Below are 20,582 nucleotides of genomic sequence, written 5' to 3' on the forward strand. Positions count from 1 at the left end.
AAACCTTCTGAGGAACATAAGACATTAAATTTATCATTGATCATTAGCTGGGTCAGGATATTACTGTGGGACTTTTTGTATCATTGTTGACATTTTTGCTGTTTTCAGGCCTAAAACCAACATGGCCGCCTATAACCAAACACCACATGGTATTTTAGAGAAATATTGTTCTCAATATTATATACGCAATTGAGTAAAATTGAAATTAAAAGTTATTTCTAAAGATATTGTAGTAAACCTGTTGACTACATTAAATAAGTCAGAAAGCCTTGGAGTCTGGCCAGTCTTTTCTTCAGGAGGAAATGACATCATGTGGAGCAGGTCATGTGATCTGGAAATAACACACTGGGAACTTATTTGAAAGTGATTGCTCAGACACACCTTCGCGGAGTCAGCTGAGATAGACTCCAGCACCCCCCGCGACCCTAGTGAGGATAAAGCAGTGTGTAGAGAATGGATGGATGGATGATCAGACACGGATACAATTTGTTGTTTTGCACTATAAAATAACACAAATCACCACAGAAACACAAAATGACCCAATGAGATGCATAATTATAATATAAAGATACAAAATGATGAGAGACACTCAAAATAACTACAAAAAGTTGCAAAATGACCACAAAACACATGAAAATTACCACAAACAGAATGAAAGCAGCCACAGAAATGTACAAAATAACCACAAAACAGTGTGAAAATACAATACAATTACTTTATTTATCTATCCCCAAAGGGAAATTCAATACAAATGACCAAAAAAGAAACAAGATGAGCACAAAGACACACAAAACAACCACAAAAAGACACAAAGTGACCATAAAAAATGACAAGATGACCACAGAAACACACAAAATGAGCACAAAACACCTAAAATCACCACAAGCAGATTAAAAACAGACACAAAGGAATGCAAAATGACCTAAAAATGCACACACAAAAAAAAGCCCACAAAACAGTCTGAAAATTACCAAAAAAGAAAGAAAATGAGCATAAAGTCACACAAAACGACCACAAAAAGACACAACATGACCACAAAAACGCACAAAATGATGGATATTGTGATCCAGTCTGATCAGCAGCTCTGTGAGTTGAAGGTGTCCTATTCTAAGATGCTTCCAGACTTCTGTTTACTTCACCGCTTCCTTTCTCGTGGGAACGATGAGCAGCAGCTTATTATAAGAAAGGAAGTTCCTCCGCAGCGTGGGCTTCCATCGCTTCTACAGAATCTGAAAAATGTGGGACATCAGCGTTCACACAGAGGAAGAGTCATAAATGTACGTCTAAACACCAGCACAGAGATGATTGTGGTTCATGGGATGGTTTCAGACATGAACAGTTCCAGTAAACATTACAGCATTAAATCATCACTTTGAATCTTATTGTCCTCCACGGCTTTTCTATTTTCCAGCTTCATTTTCATAGTTTTTTGGCTCTTTTTGCAGCAGCAGAGTTTGAGGATTCATTTCCTCCTCAGGTCAGAGGTTGTGATAACAGCAGAGATCTCAGCATACAGTCATGGAAAAAATGCTCAGACCTCCCTTGTTTTCTTCAATGTCTGGTTCATTTTAATGCCTGGTACCACTAAAGGTCCATTTGTTTGGATAGATATAATGATAACAATGCCAATTGCAATGTTGCAATTTCTCTCTCCTGCATGTAAACACATTCCAGTTAATTCTAATTCTGTGTTTTGGGTAAGTAGCGTGTTGACTGTGGAAAAGCAGCTACGCCTGATTTGGGTCCACCCCTGTGACAAGCCCTGAAACCCACTTGATCAGATGTGCAGATCTGAGCTTCCTTCTCAAACTATTTCCTTTTGTCATTATTAAAACAACCACTTCCAACCCATTTTGTGTGTGCAAATCCCTGAAAACCTACAGATTTCTCCAGGGAAAGACTGTCACAAAGTGCATGCCATTAAATCCCCATTTGAATGATAACTGTGAAGGTTCTGCACACCGCCTTTATAGCTGCTCTGAATGGAAACGCTTCTGGCTTCGAATGAGGCTGGTTGACATGTTTTCTAAACCAGTTTAAGCAAAACCTTGAGAATAAATGAGCTGAAAGCAACACAGGCTGCACCACCATTAACCAGCAATAATATTATTATGGACTGTCTCAAAAACATTCATTATGTCTTCTTGTTAGTACACAAGTTTTGAGTTCTTTTGTTCAGACAAACAAAGATTAGATAGATGTTTTTTAAAGTTACTTTTTTGGCTTTATTTAGATAGGCAAAGTGAGAGGCAGACAGGAAACGAGTGAGGAGAGACACGCTGCAGAGGGCCGCGAGCAGGAATGGAACCCGGGCCACTGTAACAGGGACCAGCCGCTGTACGTAGTTCACCTTTGCTTAAGCCATTGATCTGTGTGGGCGCCCCGAATGGAGAGATGTTGATTACCTTCCTTGACAGTTTCGGCGAGCACCACCGCCTCCCTCAGAAGCGCCTCTTCTGAAACCCACTGTTCCTGCCTCTTCTGGAAGAAAGTATTCACTACAGCCATTTCCATCCTTTTTGTAAAGTCAACCACCATCTGTCCTTCTGCGTTCCTCTCCTGGATACCAAACCTGCCCATGACCTCCTCATCATCTCTGTTTCCTGCACCAACATGTCCACTGAAGTCTGCACCAATGACAACTCTCTCGCTTCTAGGGATGCTCTGCATCACTTCATCAAGGTCCAACCAGAATTTCTGCTTCTCCTCCAGCTCACATCCTACCTGTGGAGCATACCCACTAACAACATTGAACATCACACCTTCGATTTCTAGCTTCAGGCTCATCACTCGATCTGACACTCTTTTTACCTCCAGGACATTCCTAACAAACTCCTCCTTCAAGATAACTCCTACTCCATTTCTCTTCCTATCTACACCATGATAGAACAACTTGAACCCTGCTCCTAAACTTCTAGCTTTACTACCTTTCCACCTGGTCTCCTGGACACACAGTATGTCCACCTTCCTCCTCTGCATCATGTCAACCAGCTCTCTACCTTTTCCTGTCAAAGTTCCAACATTCAAAGTCCCTACTCTCAGTCCTAGACTCTTGGTGTTCCTCTTCTCTCTCTTCCTACGAACACACCTTCCTCCCCTCCTTCTTCGACCAACAGTCGTCCATTTTCCACCGGCACCCTGTAGGTCGACATGGCGGTCGTTGTTAACCCGGGCCTCGACTGATCCGGTATGGAAGTCATACATTTGATTCGCATGTTTGATTTGGCCAAAGTTTTACGTGGGACCTTCCTGCCACAACCCTCTGTATTTATCCGGGCTTGGGACCGGCACAATAAGACACTGGCTTGTGTCCCCTTGCGGCTACATTCCTCGTCCTCATTTGTCTTTTCAAACCGCGAGCTTTAATGAAAAAGTTTCCAATTTCTGCACATTCGGCTGCGTCTGTTTCCAGAACTTTCCTCTTTTATTTCTTGCCTTCTCCACACCACCCTTGCTCGTTCTGTTTTCATCTTTCAAACACCTCTGACCGTGTGCCCGGACGTGTTACATCACGGTGCGTCTGCAAAAAAGAAAAAAAAAGAAAAAGAGCTGCCAGTGGAGGTGGCCCAGGAACAGCAGCAGCAGAATGATCAACCCAGAGCCAGGACTGAACACCGGCCCAAACATCAGACCGGCCCACCGGGAATTGTCCCGGTCCTCTCGGTTAGCCACCCCGGGCCTGACTCCTACAAAAGAATCTTATTTTTGTCAGAATTATTTACCCGGTTTGGATAAATGAGATTTAAAAGTCGGCTTCTCATTGATCCAAATCCATATATTTATTTTTCCCTGCATTATAAGATAATTTATCCTTTCTGAATTCCGTCTCAAAAGGCACATTTTCCTCCTTTATCTCACTTCCACTTTCCCGCCCCGAGTGATTCCCTCCGACCAAGTCCTTTCTACAAGTTTATTGAAGGTTTTACTACAGCACAGTGGTTCACATCCAGTACAGCATAGTGATGAGTCTACAGGATATATACAGAAGTAATCATGTCTGACGCTACAGTATAGGCATACAGAAAGAAATCAAACAAACATTTCTCTGAACAAAGCCAGCGTGCACCTTTCCCTCTGCGTCTCACGCTGTTATTATCGTACTTACAAGATTAACAATATATAGCACAGGTATTTTTTAAGATATGTTGAAATCAGACAGATATAGTACACACTCCCCCCATAATTCAGGTTTATTACACTTAAAACATGACAGAGGGTCTGCAGGGACGCGTACAGCAGGGTCAGGATGGAAAGGCTTTATATGTACAGTATTTTCTGTGTTTTCTCTTCCTCTGCTGAGCCTTGAACAGGACAAACCGACCTGATGGAAAAAATCACCACGTTTGAGGAGGAAAACGATGGAGGCGTGAATGTGAAGCCCTGAGATGTCGTTAATGCCAGCGAGAGCAACAGGAAAGAAAGAGACGGTTCTGTACAGCAGGGGTGTCCAACATGAGGCACGTGGGCCAAAAGCGGTCCTCCAGAGGGTCCAATCCGGCCCTCAAAGGGTAAAAATTACAGAGAAGACATTAACTGCAGATTGTAAATTAATAAAACTATAAATTTAAAATCATTTCTAGACCATGACAAGTTGTTTGGATCGTAAAGTAAAATACTAGATTGTTCTTTTGTTGTTTTGTGTCTCATTTTTGTAATATTTTGTCTCATGTTTTTGTCATTTTGTGTTTTTTTTTTGCCTAGCTTGTGTTGTTTGTCTATTTTTTGTCATTTTGTCTCTCGCTTTTGTCATTTTTGGTCCTGTATGTGTCCATTTTTTGGTCGTTTTGTCTCTTTTTGTCGTTTTGTTTTGTGTTGCTTCTCTCATTTTGGTCGTTTTGGGTTTAACTTTCGCAACATTTTGTCTCGTTTTTGTTGTTCTTTAGTCTTTTCTTGTCTGACTTCTGTTGTTTGTCTAGCTTTTAGTCATTTTGTTTCACGTTTTTGTCGTTTTGTGTTTCCTTTTTGTCTCGCTTGTGTCTTTTGTCTCATTTTTGTCATTTTGTGTCTTGATTCTTCATTGTTTCACGTAGCGTTTTTGTCATTTTTTCCTCTCGCTTTTGTCGTTTGTTCATTTTTTGTGGCTCTGTAACGTGTTGTCTAATTTTCTGTTTTGTTTTGTGTCATTTTGTGTCTCATTTTTTGTAATAGTTCGTCTTGTTTTTATAGGTTATTATGCTGTGATTTTACTGGTCACTGGAGATGAGACTGACTGAATGTGGAACCCGGACTAAGATGAGTTTGACTCTCCTACTGTTGAAGAATAAAACCTACAACACTTTACAAACATGTTTGAAAACAAAATGTAACATTTACGATGCTCGATTACACTCTGAGGAGTCAAATCACATCCACTTAAATCAAATCTGATGAAAATGTGATGAAATTAAATCTAAAAAGAACTCTTTCTTGCATGTACATGTTGGTTGTTTTGCTACACGCTTGTACGCTAATTCCTCCTTCAATTCAGTTCATTGATCCTTCATCTCCAATCTAAGACGTGCTGCTTTCTTCTATCCTGATTGGCTGGTCAGGATTCGTAGCAGAAGAACAGCAGTACGACCCGATGAATAGTTTCCCAGACTGGTGGCTGCTCAGCTGGAAACTCACCTCTAAAAACTCCCTAAAACCACCGGATATTATCCTCACAGTCCTAAAAAGTGACTTTAATTATGTTTACAACTAAAAACTGAGAGACAGACAAATTCAGCCTTAAAGTTTAAAACCTTCCGTTACTCTTCTTCTTAAAGAAATTCTCCCGAGCACCGTTAACTCTGATCTTAAAACACGACGGAGAGAGAAGGTATGTGTGGGAGGATCACTACAGCTGTGATAGGAGCGTCTAAATCTACTGACAGGCATCGCTTCTCTAAGCTTTCAGTATAAACTCCAGGATTAGAACACTGCAGTAGTGGCGTTTAATGAGCAGCTCTAGAGGTAGTAATTACAGATGCTAGACGCTAGTTTGACTGGGAGACTTCAGCTCTGGTTAAGGCTCAGTAAGAAGACGTTAATAAATGTGGGCATCTTTGATTTACAGTGGCGACTTCACAATGATTCCTCCATACAGACCGGGCTCTCTCACACGACTCTTTGTCTATTAAAACAGGGGTGTCCAACATGAGGCCCGTGGTCCAAAAGTGGTCCTCCAGAGGGTCCAATCCGGCCCTCAGAGTGTAAAAATTACAGAGAAGACATTAACTGCAGATTGGAAATTAGTAAAACTATAATTTTAAAATCATTTCCAGACCGTGACAAGTTGTTTGGATCAGAAAGTGAAATACTAGATTGTTTTTGTTGTCTTTTCTTGTCTGACTTTTATCGTTTGTCTCATGTTTTTGTCATTTTGTTCCACATTTTTGTGTTTCCTTCTTGTCTCGCTTGTGTCTTTTGTCTCATTTTTGTCATTTTGCTTTTTGCTTTATTCGTTGTTTTGTGTCGCGTTTTTGTTGCTTTGTTTCACGCTTTTGTCATTTGTTTTTCTGATTTTTGACATTTGTAAGTAAATTACTAGATTGTTCTTTGTTCCTTTTGTCCTTTTGTGTGTCATTTTTGTAATATTTGTCTTGTTTTAGTTGTTTTTTTGTCTTTTTTTTTGGTCTGACTTTTCTGGTTTTGATCAACTGAGGCTGAATGTTGCTGAAAATGAATTTATTCTTCTTCATAAATTTGAGGTTGTTCGTGATGTTTTGTGGAAAGATAGTGAATTAAATATGAAGTTTTATGCACTGAAACATCGGAACCATTGGGAGTTGTGGTTATTTATAGGTTATAATCCACTTCAGGTCAAACTGGACTAAATGTGGAACCTGGACTAAGATGAGTTTGACACCCCTGATTTAAACTAAAAGTTGAGCTAGTTTTTCCTGTCTTTAAATCACCACAACCCAGTCCTGGATTCAAATCTACTTTAAAATAGAAGATCCGAAGAGCTGAGAGCGGGATCGGGATGGAGGGGAAACAGGTTTCTCTCTCTGGCATCTGTCGAAGTCCATCAGACTTCAGTGGCAGCATACCTTCTCCCCGCTGGAATCACGACACATGCAAAGGTTTGAAAGCTAACCCGCTAAGCGACATGCACGCAGATCTTCTGTTACAAGCTGGTGTTAGGCGCTGCACTCTTATTTACGGCGGAGAAAAAGGTCACGTCTGCCTCCAGCACGTCATCCACACGATGCCCTTAAGGAGGTGTGCAGGCGATGGGGGCGGCTGTGCGTTCACACAAACAGTTGCTGGTCAAAAAACCTCTACCGGAGCGTACGGCGCTATTATTTACAACATGTGTACTGAGTGATCAGGGATGGGGCCCGTCCACTTTCAGTTCAAACACCACAGGGGGTAATCAACAGCAGGGGTATCTGGTGACGGCGAGGGACCAGAGGGTTGATTTAGTGGATGCTCAGTCATTTAAAAAAAACGGTTTAATCGACTTCCTGCACTGATGGAACTGGAAGGGACTGGACTCCAAACCTGAGGGCAAGAGTGGTCACCATAGGAGCAGGAGGGGCGTCATCTAATCAGAGACTACAGGGCTACAGATCTTCATCTTCATGGTGGTGGAGGGACGGGGGGACGGGCTGCATGCAGACGGGAGGGGAGGGTCCTCAGACAGGTACAGTGTTTGGTCGTCTTCTGCAGAGAGACGGAAAAAAAAACAGAGGAGAGGAACGCTGTTAGAACTTATAAATTAACACTTTTTAAAACACATTACAGGACAGCAGATTTGCCTTTGCTGCCAAAAAAAACTTGAACTTGCAGAGTTACCTTCTAGTAAATCTGAGTAATTCGAACTGAAAATGATCCATAATTACAGAAAATGTGTCCAGAATGACATGAAATTTGTCCTAAATGACTTGAAAATGATCCCAAAGACACAAAAATGATAGAAAATGACGAGAAAAGATCCAAGCTGACATAAAACTTGTTGAAAATGACAAGAAACCGTCCCAATTTAACACCAACCACCTTATAATGAGCTAAACAACAACAAAATGAGCTGATTCAGAAATAGTTCGGATTGTGTTCTTTGTTGCAATATATCAAATTTTATATGGAAAATAAAAAATTAAATCTCTTTCCACTAAGTTCCTCCTTATAAAAACACCTATTCAGAAAGTGTGTTAATTCCAGATCGCATGACCTGCTCATTTTGGTTCTTTTTTGGTCATTTTCAGTCTGTTTTTTAGGCATTTTAGGTATTTTTGTGGTCATTTTGTGATCATTTTGTGCCTTTTTGTGGTTGTTTGCAGTCTGTTTGTGATAATTTCAGGTGTCTTTATGGTCATTTTGCAATCTTTTCTAGTTATTTTGTGCATCTCTCGTCATTTTGTATTTTTATATTATAATTATCTGTCTCACTGAGTCAGTTTGTGTTTTTCTGTGGCCATTTTGTGTAATTTTGTGCATTTTTGTGGTCATTTTGCACCCCTTTGTGGCCATTTTCAGTCTGTTTGTAGTAATTTTATTTCCATTCATGCTGTAATGTCTTCAGTCTTGGTGTCAGGTAATTAACTTTCATCCTAAAGCCATTCCAGCAGTTTCTATGTCGTAAATTATAGACTTTGGTACTATTCAGCTCTGCTTATTTCTTGCAGCTGTGAGAATTTTTTACTGTACTTCTGAGGTTAATTATAGAGGCAGTAAAGTGATGATATCTTTGCTTGCCCCCCATTCAGAACCACATAGAATATTAGAATAAGAGGAGCTCCTGTGTGTCTGTTTTCATGTTTTATTCAGAATAAAATCCTCATCGTATGATCCTGCCTCCCCTGTTCTGACTAAACGTCTCTTATCGCTGCAGTATAACCTGGTTTCAGGGTTCAGATCAGGGTTGGTTGTGACGAGGAACGCGTCATCAGTTATTGTCCTGACAAAGATCCAAGTACCAGCATGCAGTATGAAGTATTACTGTGAGCACTGAATACTTACCATGGCACTAACTTGCAGCAGTCTCCTGCTGAATGATGTAGTGCCTGTTTGAATCATCCACCTCACTGCCGCAGTGAACGTCACTCCTGTTGATGCAGACACACAAACACAACACTCTTTATACAACCAGCTTATGAGTTTAATTTACCACTTATCACTCCTACTGGATACTTCATGTAATAACAGTCCTAAGTACAGCGGTTGAAATCACAGTTAGGGATGTCTGATACTGGCTTTTTTGCCGATAACCCCATGACACTAGCCTAGCCGCGCTAGACAACCCACGGCAACGAATTTAATTCTCTGTCAGGGTCGACAACAAAAACGACAACAGTCGTTGAGCTCCATTAGCACCGACTCTGAATAATCTTTCTGTTAACATGTCTGTAATATACTTGAGCTTCACCCATTGACTGTATAAATAAGGCTTCACCGAACTCCCGCATCCTCTGATTTCCGGCGCTCTAGGAGCCTATTCGTTGTGCTGATTGGTTGTATACCTACCCAATTGCTGCAGAGTGATTTGAAAGACAGCCTTTTAGCCCGCCTCCCTCCCTGTCGAGTGTGCCTAGACCCTTGTGTCTTAAGAGCATGGGTCTAGCGCGGCCAGGCTACCATGACACCTGAATATCCATCCATCCTCTATCCACCGCTTTATCCTCACTAGGGTCATGGGGGGTGCTGGAGTCTATCCCAGCTGACTCGGGTGAAGGCAGGGGACACCCTGGACAGGTCACCAGTCTGTCACAGGGCTACATATACAGACACACAATCACACTCACATTCACACCTACGGACAATTTAGAGTAACCAATTAACCTCAGCATATGTTTGGACTGTGGGAGGAAGCCGGAGTACCCGGAGAAAACCCACGCATGCACAGGGAGAACATGCAGACTCCATGCAGAAAGATCCCAGGCCCACCCCGGGATTCGAACCGGGATCTTCTTGCTGCAAGGCCAAAGTGCTAACCACTACTCCACTGAGCAGCCCTAGACACCTGAATATATTTACAATTAAATAAAAAACATTTTTTCTGTGTTTTTGCTTTACAGTTGATTCTAAAATAAGAGGAGATTGTTAATTTATCTATTACACATAGAACAGATGTATAATAATAACAGATATATAATAATAAGGTCCCACTCTGAGCGGTCCTACCAGAAACCTGAGCTTTCAAAGGTTCCTAGGTACGAATTAAACATGCACAAACCGGCTTCGGGGAACGGACACGCTATCCCTGCTGCAGTCTGAATGAAAGTGGTGTGATGCGAATTCACGACAATAGGCGTCAAGGGGTTAAAACAGATTCAATCTAATCTAGTTGAAAGTTAAACAGAAACTAGCTCCAGCTGTTTTAACTGTAACCGACGTGCTCACCTGTTATCATTGATGTCTCTGCTTTCACTGATGCTGTTACCTGTTAGACACAAAACAAGTTTCCTTTTACTGACAAACGCGAATACATTTGATAAATTAATAATATTTTAAACATTTTGCATCAATATAGAAGCACACGCTACATATCTCACATGCTAAACACAACTAGGATGAATCTGGTCCTAAAAACAGACGTGACACTGACGTATCTCCGCCTACAGGTGGACGGAGAGCTTAACTGACCGTTGTCGATGTTGAGAGGATACGACTCCAGGATGTCGCCGTTATACCTTCCTGCTCTGTAGCCCAGCGCTGTGGAAACTCTGGAAAACACCACAGAAGAAACCAAAACAGTCAAACATCACTGCTGTATGATCTTGTAATTTGAAAAATCAGAAGTTAGTCTGAGTAGAAAGGATGTCCAGTGTCAAATCAGTACTTCCTGCCAGCTGTGGGTTAAATCACATCACCATGTATCGATGGATGACTCCTCCACACTCGTCCACAAATTTAGTCTTACTCATATTTGTTTTAATACATTTTACCAGATCTGAATGGATTCTGTTTTGGAGACGAGTCCAGACTCTTTATGACAGCAGAAGTCTGAACCTCGTGCATTTTTGGGGTGTTTTTACCCACTGTGGGTTCATGTTTTACTGCAGTATAAAGTCCTGCACCTCTATGGAAACAGCACAGCCGTGGTTAGGAGGAGACACAGCTCAAATTACAAAGTCATATCTCCATAAATCACATAAAGGTGAAACAAAAGTTGAATTTCTTTGGTCAATAATGTTAACAAAATAAAAGAAGTTAGGTGTGAGTGGACAACAGGATTCACACGAATGTTTTTCTTCCTTTTCTTTCCTTACTAAATCATTTCCATGAAGAATTTTGACCAAACATTAACAGTGCTTAATGTGTGAGTTTGGACAAAAGACAAAGATCTTAAAAGAAGCCCCCACATTAACCCAAACAACCAGTTTAAAAAGCCAGTTCACTTAAATTACAAAAATGCAAAATGATTAACAACATTTTTCCAAATGCCCAATGTGACCAAAACTGAAAAACTGGTGCGTCTACAAAGAGCTACTAGATATTTTGCTACTTATATTTGTTTTTATCCTTGTGTCCTATCTGCTGGCTGCATTTCATAGAGAGTTTCTGAATTTTTGCCACATCACCGTTGACAGCAGCTGAGTCATTGATGGTTTCACAGTTGCAATGAGATGGGCAGAATTTTTCCTTTTTTACACAATCTGGTTCCTGTAAACGGCTAATTTTTGGTGAATTTTTAAATGACACACATAGAATTAATATCATAGAATTAATACCCAATACATGGGATAATTTTGGTGATTTGCTCTGTTTCTAAACTCTGACGTTTGAAGGTGAGGACTGAACTGACGTGTTGCTCTGGACAGAGTTGGGGTTGCTGTTGGCGCCAGACGAGCTCTGCTGCGTCACGTTGCTCTGGAACAGGGCGTTGCTGTAGGTGTTGGCGTGTTCGGTGGCTCGGATGTAGGTGTAGAACGGGTTGGTGGGAGAGCAAACCGGCAGCTGCTTTGGTCTCACTGGTTTGGCTAGAAGAAAGGAGGAAGTGATGTCAGGGGTGATACAGCTGCAATAAAAGTCTACAGAATATCCAAAATTAAAGAAAACTGTCCTTGTTGTTGCTTTTCAGACATTTCACACATTCAGACATTTATTGAGTGCAGTACCGATCTGTGCTGCATGGGGGCGCCTCAGGGCGTTCTTGGCCCTCATGGCGTCTTTGATGCGGTCGACCTCCTGCTGGTAGCGGCGGCGGTCCATCATGGCTCCTTCCTTGGCGTCCCTCAGTGCAGTCTCCAGGGCCTTAACTCTCTCAGCAGTAGACCGAAGACGTTTCTCCAGCTTTGGAAGCTCACAGCGCAGATCTGCATTGTCACGAACCAGCTGGAGAAAAGAGCAGAAACGAAGGCGAAGGGTTAGAAATATAAAGACAAGAGCATGAACCGGCCAGAGAAAAGACAAAAACAAAGATGGAGGGTTAGAAATATAAAGACAAGAGCATGAACCGGCCGGAGAAAAGACAAAAACAAAGATGGAGGGTTAGAAATGTCAAGACAAGAACATGAACCGGCCGGAGAAAAGACAAAAACAAAGACGGAGGGTTAGAAATGTCAAGACAAGAACATGAACCGGCTGGAGAAAAGACAAAAACAAAGACGGAGGGTTAGAAATATCAAGACAAGAACATGAACCGGCCGGAGAAAAGACAAAAACAAAGACGGAGGGTTAGAAATATAAAGACAAGAACATGAACCGGCCGGAGAAAAGACAAAAACAAAGACGGAGGGTTAGAAATATAAAGACAAGAACATGAACCGGCCGGAGAAAAGACAAAAACAAAGACGGAGGGTTAGAAATATCAAGACAAGAACATGAACCGGCCGGAGAAAAGACAAAAACAAAGACAGAGGGTTAGAAATATCAAGACAAGAATGCGAACCAGCCGGAGAAAAAAACAGCAGAATCCCACCGTCTTTATGGAGTTCACTCTGCAGACCGTGTAAAAGTTCTAAGTGCTCTTCATTCCTGTGGTCCTCACCTGTTTGTGAACCTTTGTAAGTTGGTCCAGGTTATTCTCAAGAAAGGAAATCTTCTGCTTCTGGGTGCAAGACCCCCCGCTATCATCAGGTTCCATTTCGGAACTCTGCAGAGAAAACAACGAAACGTGACGATGAAAAGTACAACAGATAGTAGGATTATGAGAACCATTGTGAGAAGACCTTAGATATGGAACACGTTTGATTTCTTAGAGATTAATGACACTAAAAATGATCTGATTTCAACTTTCTAACAGCTTAGTGAAGGAGAACTGTGAGATATTTCAATCAGTGGACTTTTTTTTAGCAACAAGAGTAAAAAGCTCATTATAGACAATAAAATAAGGGTGCTTTCATCAGTATCTTGCATGGTGAGGTGTTACCTGCTTCCCTTAACCATCTTGTGAAGTGAATTTCTTAATGCATGAAATCAAAAAGTCCAGGAGTTTAGAAGGACTGAGGATGCTGCTGCTGCTCCTTCTGAGGTTTATTCAGGTTACAGATTCTATAAAACACACTGAAACTGATTAAAGAAGAACATGTGAGTTGGCGTCTTACTTTTTTAACCCGCGACGTGAGGTCTTGAACGAACAGCTTGCGCAGGTTGTGGAGGGTCTGGAGTTCGCGGGCCTGGAGGACAGACAGACGGACAGACGGACAGGAAGTTAAAGGAGACTCTGGATGGTGGAAGTTACGATGGAAAGAGGCGTCTGCTTTACTTACGACGGTCTCCTCCAGACCCTTCAAGTCCTGTTTGGTCTGCTCGTGGCGCTCATGCAGGAATCTGAAAGAAACAGACAAAGTGTTTATAAAAAAACTTTGTCGGTTTGGTGTCTAACATGAGTCCCGTGGGCCAAAAGTGGTCCTCCAGAGGGTCCAATCCGGCCAGAGAAGACATTAACTGCAGATTGTAAATTAGTAAAACTATAAATTTAAAATCATTTCTAGACCATGACAAGTTGTTTGGATCATGAAGTAAAATACTAGATTGTTTATTGTTCTTTTGTCGTTTTGTGTCTCATTTTTGTAACATTCTGTCTCTTTTTTTTGTTATTTTTGTCTTTTCTTGTCTGACTTTTGTCATTTTGTTTCATGTTTTTGTCGTTTCGTGTTTCCTTTTTGTCTCGCTTATGTGTCTTGTCTTATTTTATTTCACGCTTTTGTCATTTTTTTGTCTTGTTTGTGTTGTTTGTCTCATTTTTTTGACATTTTGTTTCTCATTTTTGTAATATTTTGTCTGGTTTTTGTTGTTGTTTTGTCTTTCTTGTCTGACTTTTGTCATTTGTCTCATGCTTTGCCATTTTGTTTCTCGTTCTTGTCGTTTTGTGTTTCCTTTTTGTCTCGCTTGTGTTTTTTGCTTAATTTTTGTTTGCTTTATTTGTTGTTTGCGTGTTGTTTTTGTCATTTGTTAATTTTTTTATTTGTAAGTTATGCTGTGGTTTTACTGATCCAGATCACTGGAGATCAAACTGAACTGAATGTGGAACTTGAACTGAGATGAGTCTGACTCTCCTGTAGGAGGTTTGCTTTGTTTTGAGCGCCCTCTGCTGGATTTTAGGAGAAGTGCGACTTGAGAGTGTATTTTAACTTTTGTTCATAGCCGTAATGCACTCCATCTTTAAAACGTTGCTTCCACACCTCTGAGTAATACAGAATATTAAGCAAACATCAACATAAATCTTAAATAAGCATCTCCAGCACTTACGAGAGCTCCTCCAGGCGCTCGCTCTTGGTGCTGTCCTGACTCTTCAGACGCTCAAAGTCGGCGCGAACCTGAGCGAGTTCCAGCTCCAGCTTGGAGTTACGACTGGAGGTAAAGAAGACATTAAATTTAAACGTTCATATGAGCCAACTGAAGCATTTTAAACAGGTGATGTCACTTTACATTATACTGCAGAATCATCACACTGCATGAGCATGTGACAAATACAACCATTTGAATCGTAATGACTAATAGAGTAAATTCTGGCCTCTGTTTGAGTAAAAGGACTGAAGGAATGAGGACGATGACGTACTCTGTGAGCTCATCGATGATCCTCTGCTTCTCGTTGATCTCGTCCCGGAGGCGGGCCAGCTGCTTGTGATGGAGGCCGCGGTGAGTGTCGCTCTGCTGACGCATCGTTTTCTGGAAATAAAAAACACCAAATGTCTCGTTACAGACGCTGACTGACGGGAGACTGACGGGATCTGTGTTTTAAAAACTTTCTGTTCAGCAGGGCCGGGAGAATGAAGGAGGCTTATAAAGTAAGGCAGGGGTGTCCAACATGAGGCCCGTGGTCCAAAAGTGGTCCTCCAGAGGGTCCAATCCGGCCCTCAGAGTGTAAAAATTACAGAGAAGACATTAACTGCAGATTGTAAATTAGTAAAACTATAAATTTAAAATCATTTCTGGACCATGACAAGTTGTTTGGATCATAAAGTAAAATACTAGATCGTTCTTGTGTCTTTCTTGTCTGACTTTTATTGTTTGTCTCGTGTTTTTGTCATTTTGTTCCACATTTTTGTCGTTTTGTGTTTCCTTTTGTCTCGTTGTCTTTTGTCTCATTTTCGTCATTTTGCTTTATTCGTTGTTTGTGTAGCGTTTTTGTCGCTTTGTTTCTCGCGTTTGTCATTTGGTTTTCTCATTTTTGACGTTTGTCTATTTTTTGTCGCTTCGTAACTTTTTTGTCAAATTTTTGTCGTTCTGTTTCTCGCGTTTGTCATTTTTGTGCCAAATCTTTGTAATATTTTGTCTTGTTTGTGTTGTTTTTTGTCTTTTTTAAAGTAAAATCCTATATGGTTCAGTTCCAGATAGCTGTGACTAAAATCAAATGTACTTTCTTAACAAATTTCAGGTTGTTCGTGATGTTTTGTAAAAGATGATTCTTTAAATGCAAACATTTTTAGAGTGCGCTTTTTTGCACTAAAACAAAGGAACCATTAGGAGCTGTGGTTATTTATAGGTTATCATGCTGTGGTTTTACTGGTTCGGTCCACTGGAGATCAAACTGGACTGAATGTAGAACCTGGACTAAGATGAGTTTGACTCTGCTGCTGTAAGATTATAAAGGGACGACTGAACAGACACAGGATGAGGACTTTCATCTGTCCCAGTTTGAGCTTCTTACCTTCACATTTCCGTCCTCGGTCTCTCCTTTCTCTCCATCCTTCTCCTCCATGATGGAGTTATCTGACAGATGAAAAACATTCAGTCAGAACCTGCAGAACATTTTGCAGTGATGCTTTGGACAGTTTTTCTCTGTCACTGAGCATGCTTACCCTGGTCCTGCAGCTTGGCCAGCTCCTCGCTCAGGGAGTCGTGGCTTTCCTCCAGCAGCCTCTTCTTCTGCTCCACGCTCTGCATGTACTCCGTCAGAGAACGGATCTTCGCCTCGTGCTGAAGAAAACAAAACAAAAACACAACCATTCGGTTCATTTGCCTCTTTCTTTTCTAAACTCCTGCCGACATGCATCTGGCTTCCCTCCACCTGCTCCCTGTTGGTTTTAGAACTGATTTAAGGATTTTTTTTTACAGCTCGCCCCGAGCTACATTTACGATCTCAGCCTCAGATCTTCAGGTGGATCGTTCCAAGGTTGAGGCTTAAATCTAAAGGAGCAGAGGATAAGGCCTGCAGAGTCACTAACTTCTTCTAAATCACTTCTGAATTCTTATTCTTAGGTCTTGTTGTTATTGTGTGTAAAAAGCACTCCCATCTCCATCCCTACCTGGAGATGAGCAGCTGGCAGGAGGACAGCTCCCTGCCCGTCTCCTCCATCTTGCCGGTGGGCATTCCAGCTGCATGTTCTCCAGCTGCCGGCAGCGCTTCACCATGCTCTTCACCTCCGACTTGATCTTACTGATGTAGAGACGAGCCACGGTGAACTCCTCCTCGATGCACCGCTGATCTCCACCGGCTGGAGACCGGAGGAAAGATCAAACATCATCATGTCCTGTAGAGTTAGAGGAGCAGGACGTTCAGCGTGCACCCGTTTGTTTCTGATCTCACTCACCAGCTTGATCTCCCCGTTGCCCACGATGGTGCTGAACTCGCTGAGGTCCCTCATCAGCCCGTTGAGGACGTCAGCGATACGCTTCTCTGCTGACCGCTCACTTTCCTGCATACGAGACAGCTCTGCTTCCAGCTCCATCAGACTGGCCTGCAGAAAAGGAAGGAATAAACAGTTAGCTGTCAAAAAGCACTTCAGCAGAACATTTACACGTTTAATTTATTATCTACATTGCATATAAAGCATGGAAATGACAAATTTGTAAAATTTTAATAAAACATTCTAGACTAGGGTTGCATGTGTGGATGAAATATGCAAAACAGTATGATAACTGCAGTCACCTCCACATACGTTACTTTAAACCTGACTGAATGTGGGTCAGTATAAACTTCAGATGCAATTAGTTATTTTCCATATAGATTATTGCCAAAAAATAAATACCTGTCATGATGATCTCAGCTAATAAAAGAACACAAACCAACTATTTGTGAATCAGCTCATTTTATTATTGTTTAGCTCATTAGAAGGTGGTTGGTGTTAAATTCAGACGTTATTTTAGTGACATCCAGTCATTTTATTAATAAGTGATTGTTTCCATAATAAATTTGTAAAGACATGATAATAATGAACATAAAAACTTTTTTTTTACTTAATAAAAACGTAGATTGATCCGGACAATTTTTGAGTCATTTTGGACAACTTTCAAGACATTTTCAACAAGTTTATGTCAGCTTGGGTCATTTCTTGTCATTTTGGATCATTTTTGTGTCTTTGGGATCATTTTGGAGTCATTTAAGACAAATTTCATGTCATTCTGGACTTATTTTCTGTAATTGTGGATCATTTTCAAGTCATTTTGGACAATTTTTGAGTCATTTTTGGTGATTTTTGTGTCTTTTTTTTTTACTTTTAATAAAAATATATGCAAGATATATCCCATAGACTTCAAAAGTCCCTCAGTTATAGACTGACCTGGACAATTTTTTGAGTCATTTTGAACAATTTTCTTGTCATTTTCAACAAGTTTTATGTCAGCTTGGATCTTTTCTCGTCATTTTCTATCATTTTTGTGTCTTTGGGATCATTTCAAGTCATTTAGGACAAATTTTGTCATTCTGGGACTCATTTTCTGTAATTATGGATCATTTCAAATCATTTTCTACTATTTTTGAGTCATTTTGGATCATTTTTGTGTCTTTTTAACTTTTAATAAAATGTATTTATGGACTTCAAAAGTCCCTCAATTATAGATTGAACCATGTCAAGAATTTGTAAAAATTTGGTAATTACATGAAAACTATGAACATGTAAATCTGTTTTTTGACTGCACTTTTCATGCTCATATTTGTTTTTTCATATATTCATCTATTTCCTGCAGTATTTTCCACTCATGGAAACGGTGCTGCAACAACAGCTGTTTGTTTCTGTGGAAGCAGGAGGATCCTTCTGTTCCTCCTTTCTGTTCCTCCTCCTGTCTCTGATTCCAGCTCCCGTTCTGTCATCTCCTCGGCAGCCCTCTAAAGACGTACATTTTCTGGGCCAGCTGGTCGGCCAGCAGCTGGTTCTGCAGCCCCTTCTCCTCCACCTCCTGGCTCTTCTGGTCGTAGTTGATGGCCAGCTCCTCCAGCGCCTGCAGCACCTCCTTCACCTCGGCCTTGGCGCAGTCGCTCTCCACCTGCAGCCGGCCCAGCTCAGCCTGGACCTTATCGCCGTCACCGCGGGACGAGGCCAGGAGCTGCAGGGAGGAAGGAAAGGAAGGAGAGGGAGATGCAGACTGGGTTTTAGAAGAAAAAAAGGGACAGAATTTTGCTCTGCTAAAAGCTCAGACGTGGTTTTAACCCCAAAACCTGCAGGTGGCTTTAACCCTTCAGAACCCAGCGACTGGCGGTAGATTGGCAACCAGAAAAGATAGATCCTCATTGTTTTTGCAGATAAAAGGTGGGGAGTTCCACTAACATTTCACACATTCACCAAGTCTCAGAGCACATTTTCGTTGCAGTGATGGGTTTGTAAAAATACATCATTCTGATGACCAGACGGCCGTTTCAGCTCCGTAAAAACAATTTTCTTTTATTTTCAAATGCACTTTTTATGGTCTGACTTGGTTTCATACATAAAATACGTGTCATTAGTATCTGGCACACTTAGAATGTCATTGCATGTTTGCAGACACTTGTTTTCATGTTAATGTTGTCTCTTTGTTATTTTTTTTTTTTTGAACAGGTTGCAAAATTGACTCAAAAAACAAGCAATGTACAGACTCCAAATAAATTTCCTGTGGTTCCAAAGGATATTGTGCAACATTTTTACATTTATAAATTTACAGGGATACAGCTATGCAATTTCTGTATTTTGAAAAATATGTGAAAAACACAAAAATGATTTGCATTTCAAGGTTTATTGCACTTTTAGGCAATTTATTGGAGTAGTAAAGACATAAGTCCATACTTATTATTAAAATTTGGGATATAAGGGTTATTTTGATGCAAAGCAAATAAAAATATTCCAAAAAAAGGCACCACAGCATGTAAAAACGCAACATCAGAAAGATTTGTGAGGTTTGAGCTGAAAATCATTGCATTTTATCAAATGAATTTATTCACCATGGGTCATTTAAAAAAACGCAGCATAAATTAACAATTTGCTCGAACCAGATTCTGTAAAAAATAAAAAAAAAATCTGCGATTCTCTGCACAACTGAGAAGCCGTAAGTGACAATTTGGAATTCTCTCTACTTCTAGCCGTGGTTGTTCTGCTTCCATAGCGGTGCAGGATTTTATACTGCAGTGAAAAATGAGATCACAGTGAGCAAAAAATGTCCAGAAACGTCGTGAGGTTCAGAGGTTTAAAGCAAGTTTTAGGACATAAAATAGTATAAAATAATACTAGTATTCTCTCAGTGAATACAGTGTGAGTTTATCTGTTTGTGTGATTCGGTTCTTTGTGTTCTCACCTCATCCTGGTCCAACATCTGCTGCTTCAGTTTCTCCACCAGCTGGCACTGAAGGTTGATCTCATCGTCCTGCAGAAACATGATGTCGTTATGAACACCAACCTGCTGTCGTTCCCTTTAGCCGGTTAGTGCTGCCTCAGGACCGATGGTGAAGCGCAATCATTTATAAATTCCAGTAAAACACAGACTTTTTTATCCCATAGGGCAATTCACAAACTACCAGAGATCCCAGGTGAATCGTACATTCGTCCTGTGTGATAATTAATGAATTCATAATCATATGCCAAACACAAAAGCCTCCCTACACGTGTGACTAAAACACGTCTGTCTCCTGCATGGACACTGAACACTAACTCTAAGGTGATAAAGAGTAACTCTGTCTGAACCTTGTCGTCCAGCTGCTTGTACAGCTTGCGGATCTCCTCCTCGTACTTCTGCCGCTCCTCCTCCGAGATGCGAACCACGATGGAGGACGTGTCGTTGTCCAGGATGGGACGGTCCTCCACCGACTCGATGCGGGTCACCATGTCTGCAGTGGTCTGCTCCGTCTCAGGGACGTCCTCTCCTGAAGGACGAAGGCGTCGACAGAGAGGTTAGAAAAGGAAGCTTACAATAAACCAGCCGTGTCAAATTCATCTTAGATCAGGCTCCACATTCTGCCCAGTCTGACCAGTAAAACCACAGCTTATTAGCCTATAAATAACCACAGCTCCTAAAGGTTCCTTTGGTTTAGTGCAAAAAAGTATATT

General features: G+C 41.1%; 1 protein-coding gene across 1 annotated transcript in view; it reads right to left on the minus strand.

Annotated features, from left to right (window-relative positions):
- Nucleotides 1-3,896: 3,896 nt before the first annotated feature.
- kif5aa (kinesin family member 5A, a) overlaps nucleotides 3,897-20,582 on the minus strand; it is a 36,252-nt gene continuing 19,566 nt past the window's right edge. The window contains 20 exon segments of the mRNA XM_051949011.1: nucleotides 3,897-7,629; nucleotides 8,926-9,011; nucleotides 10,306-10,345; nucleotides 10,549-10,628; nucleotides 11,711-11,885; nucleotides 12,024-12,240; nucleotides 12,896-13,000; nucleotides 13,452-13,523; nucleotides 13,617-13,677; nucleotides 14,599-14,700; nucleotides 14,909-15,018; nucleotides 16,001-16,062; nucleotides 16,152-16,273; nucleotides 16,602-16,657; nucleotides 16,660-16,769; nucleotides 16,772-16,787; nucleotides 16,884-17,030; nucleotides 18,409-18,615; nucleotides 19,834-19,902; nucleotides 20,220-20,398. Coding sequence (XP_051804971.1) covers nucleotides 8,933-9,011; nucleotides 10,306-10,345; nucleotides 10,549-10,628; nucleotides 11,711-11,885; nucleotides 12,024-12,240; nucleotides 12,896-13,000; nucleotides 13,452-13,523; nucleotides 13,617-13,677; nucleotides 14,599-14,700; nucleotides 14,909-15,018; nucleotides 16,001-16,062; nucleotides 16,152-16,273; nucleotides 16,602-16,657; nucleotides 16,660-16,769; nucleotides 16,772-16,787; nucleotides 16,884-17,030; nucleotides 18,409-18,615; nucleotides 19,834-19,902; nucleotides 20,220-20,398 — 2,009 coding nt within the window. The 3' untranslated portion in view covers nucleotides 3,897-7,629; nucleotides 8,926-8,932.

Source organism: Acanthochromis polyacanthus, chromosome 6 (genome assembly GCF_021347895.1).
Source record: "Acanthochromis polyacanthus isolate Apoly-LR-REF ecotype Palm Island chromosome 6, KAUST_Apoly_ChrSc, whole genome shotgun sequence".
Taxonomy (NCBI): Eukaryota; Metazoa; Chordata; class Actinopteri; family Pomacentridae; genus Acanthochromis; species Acanthochromis polyacanthus.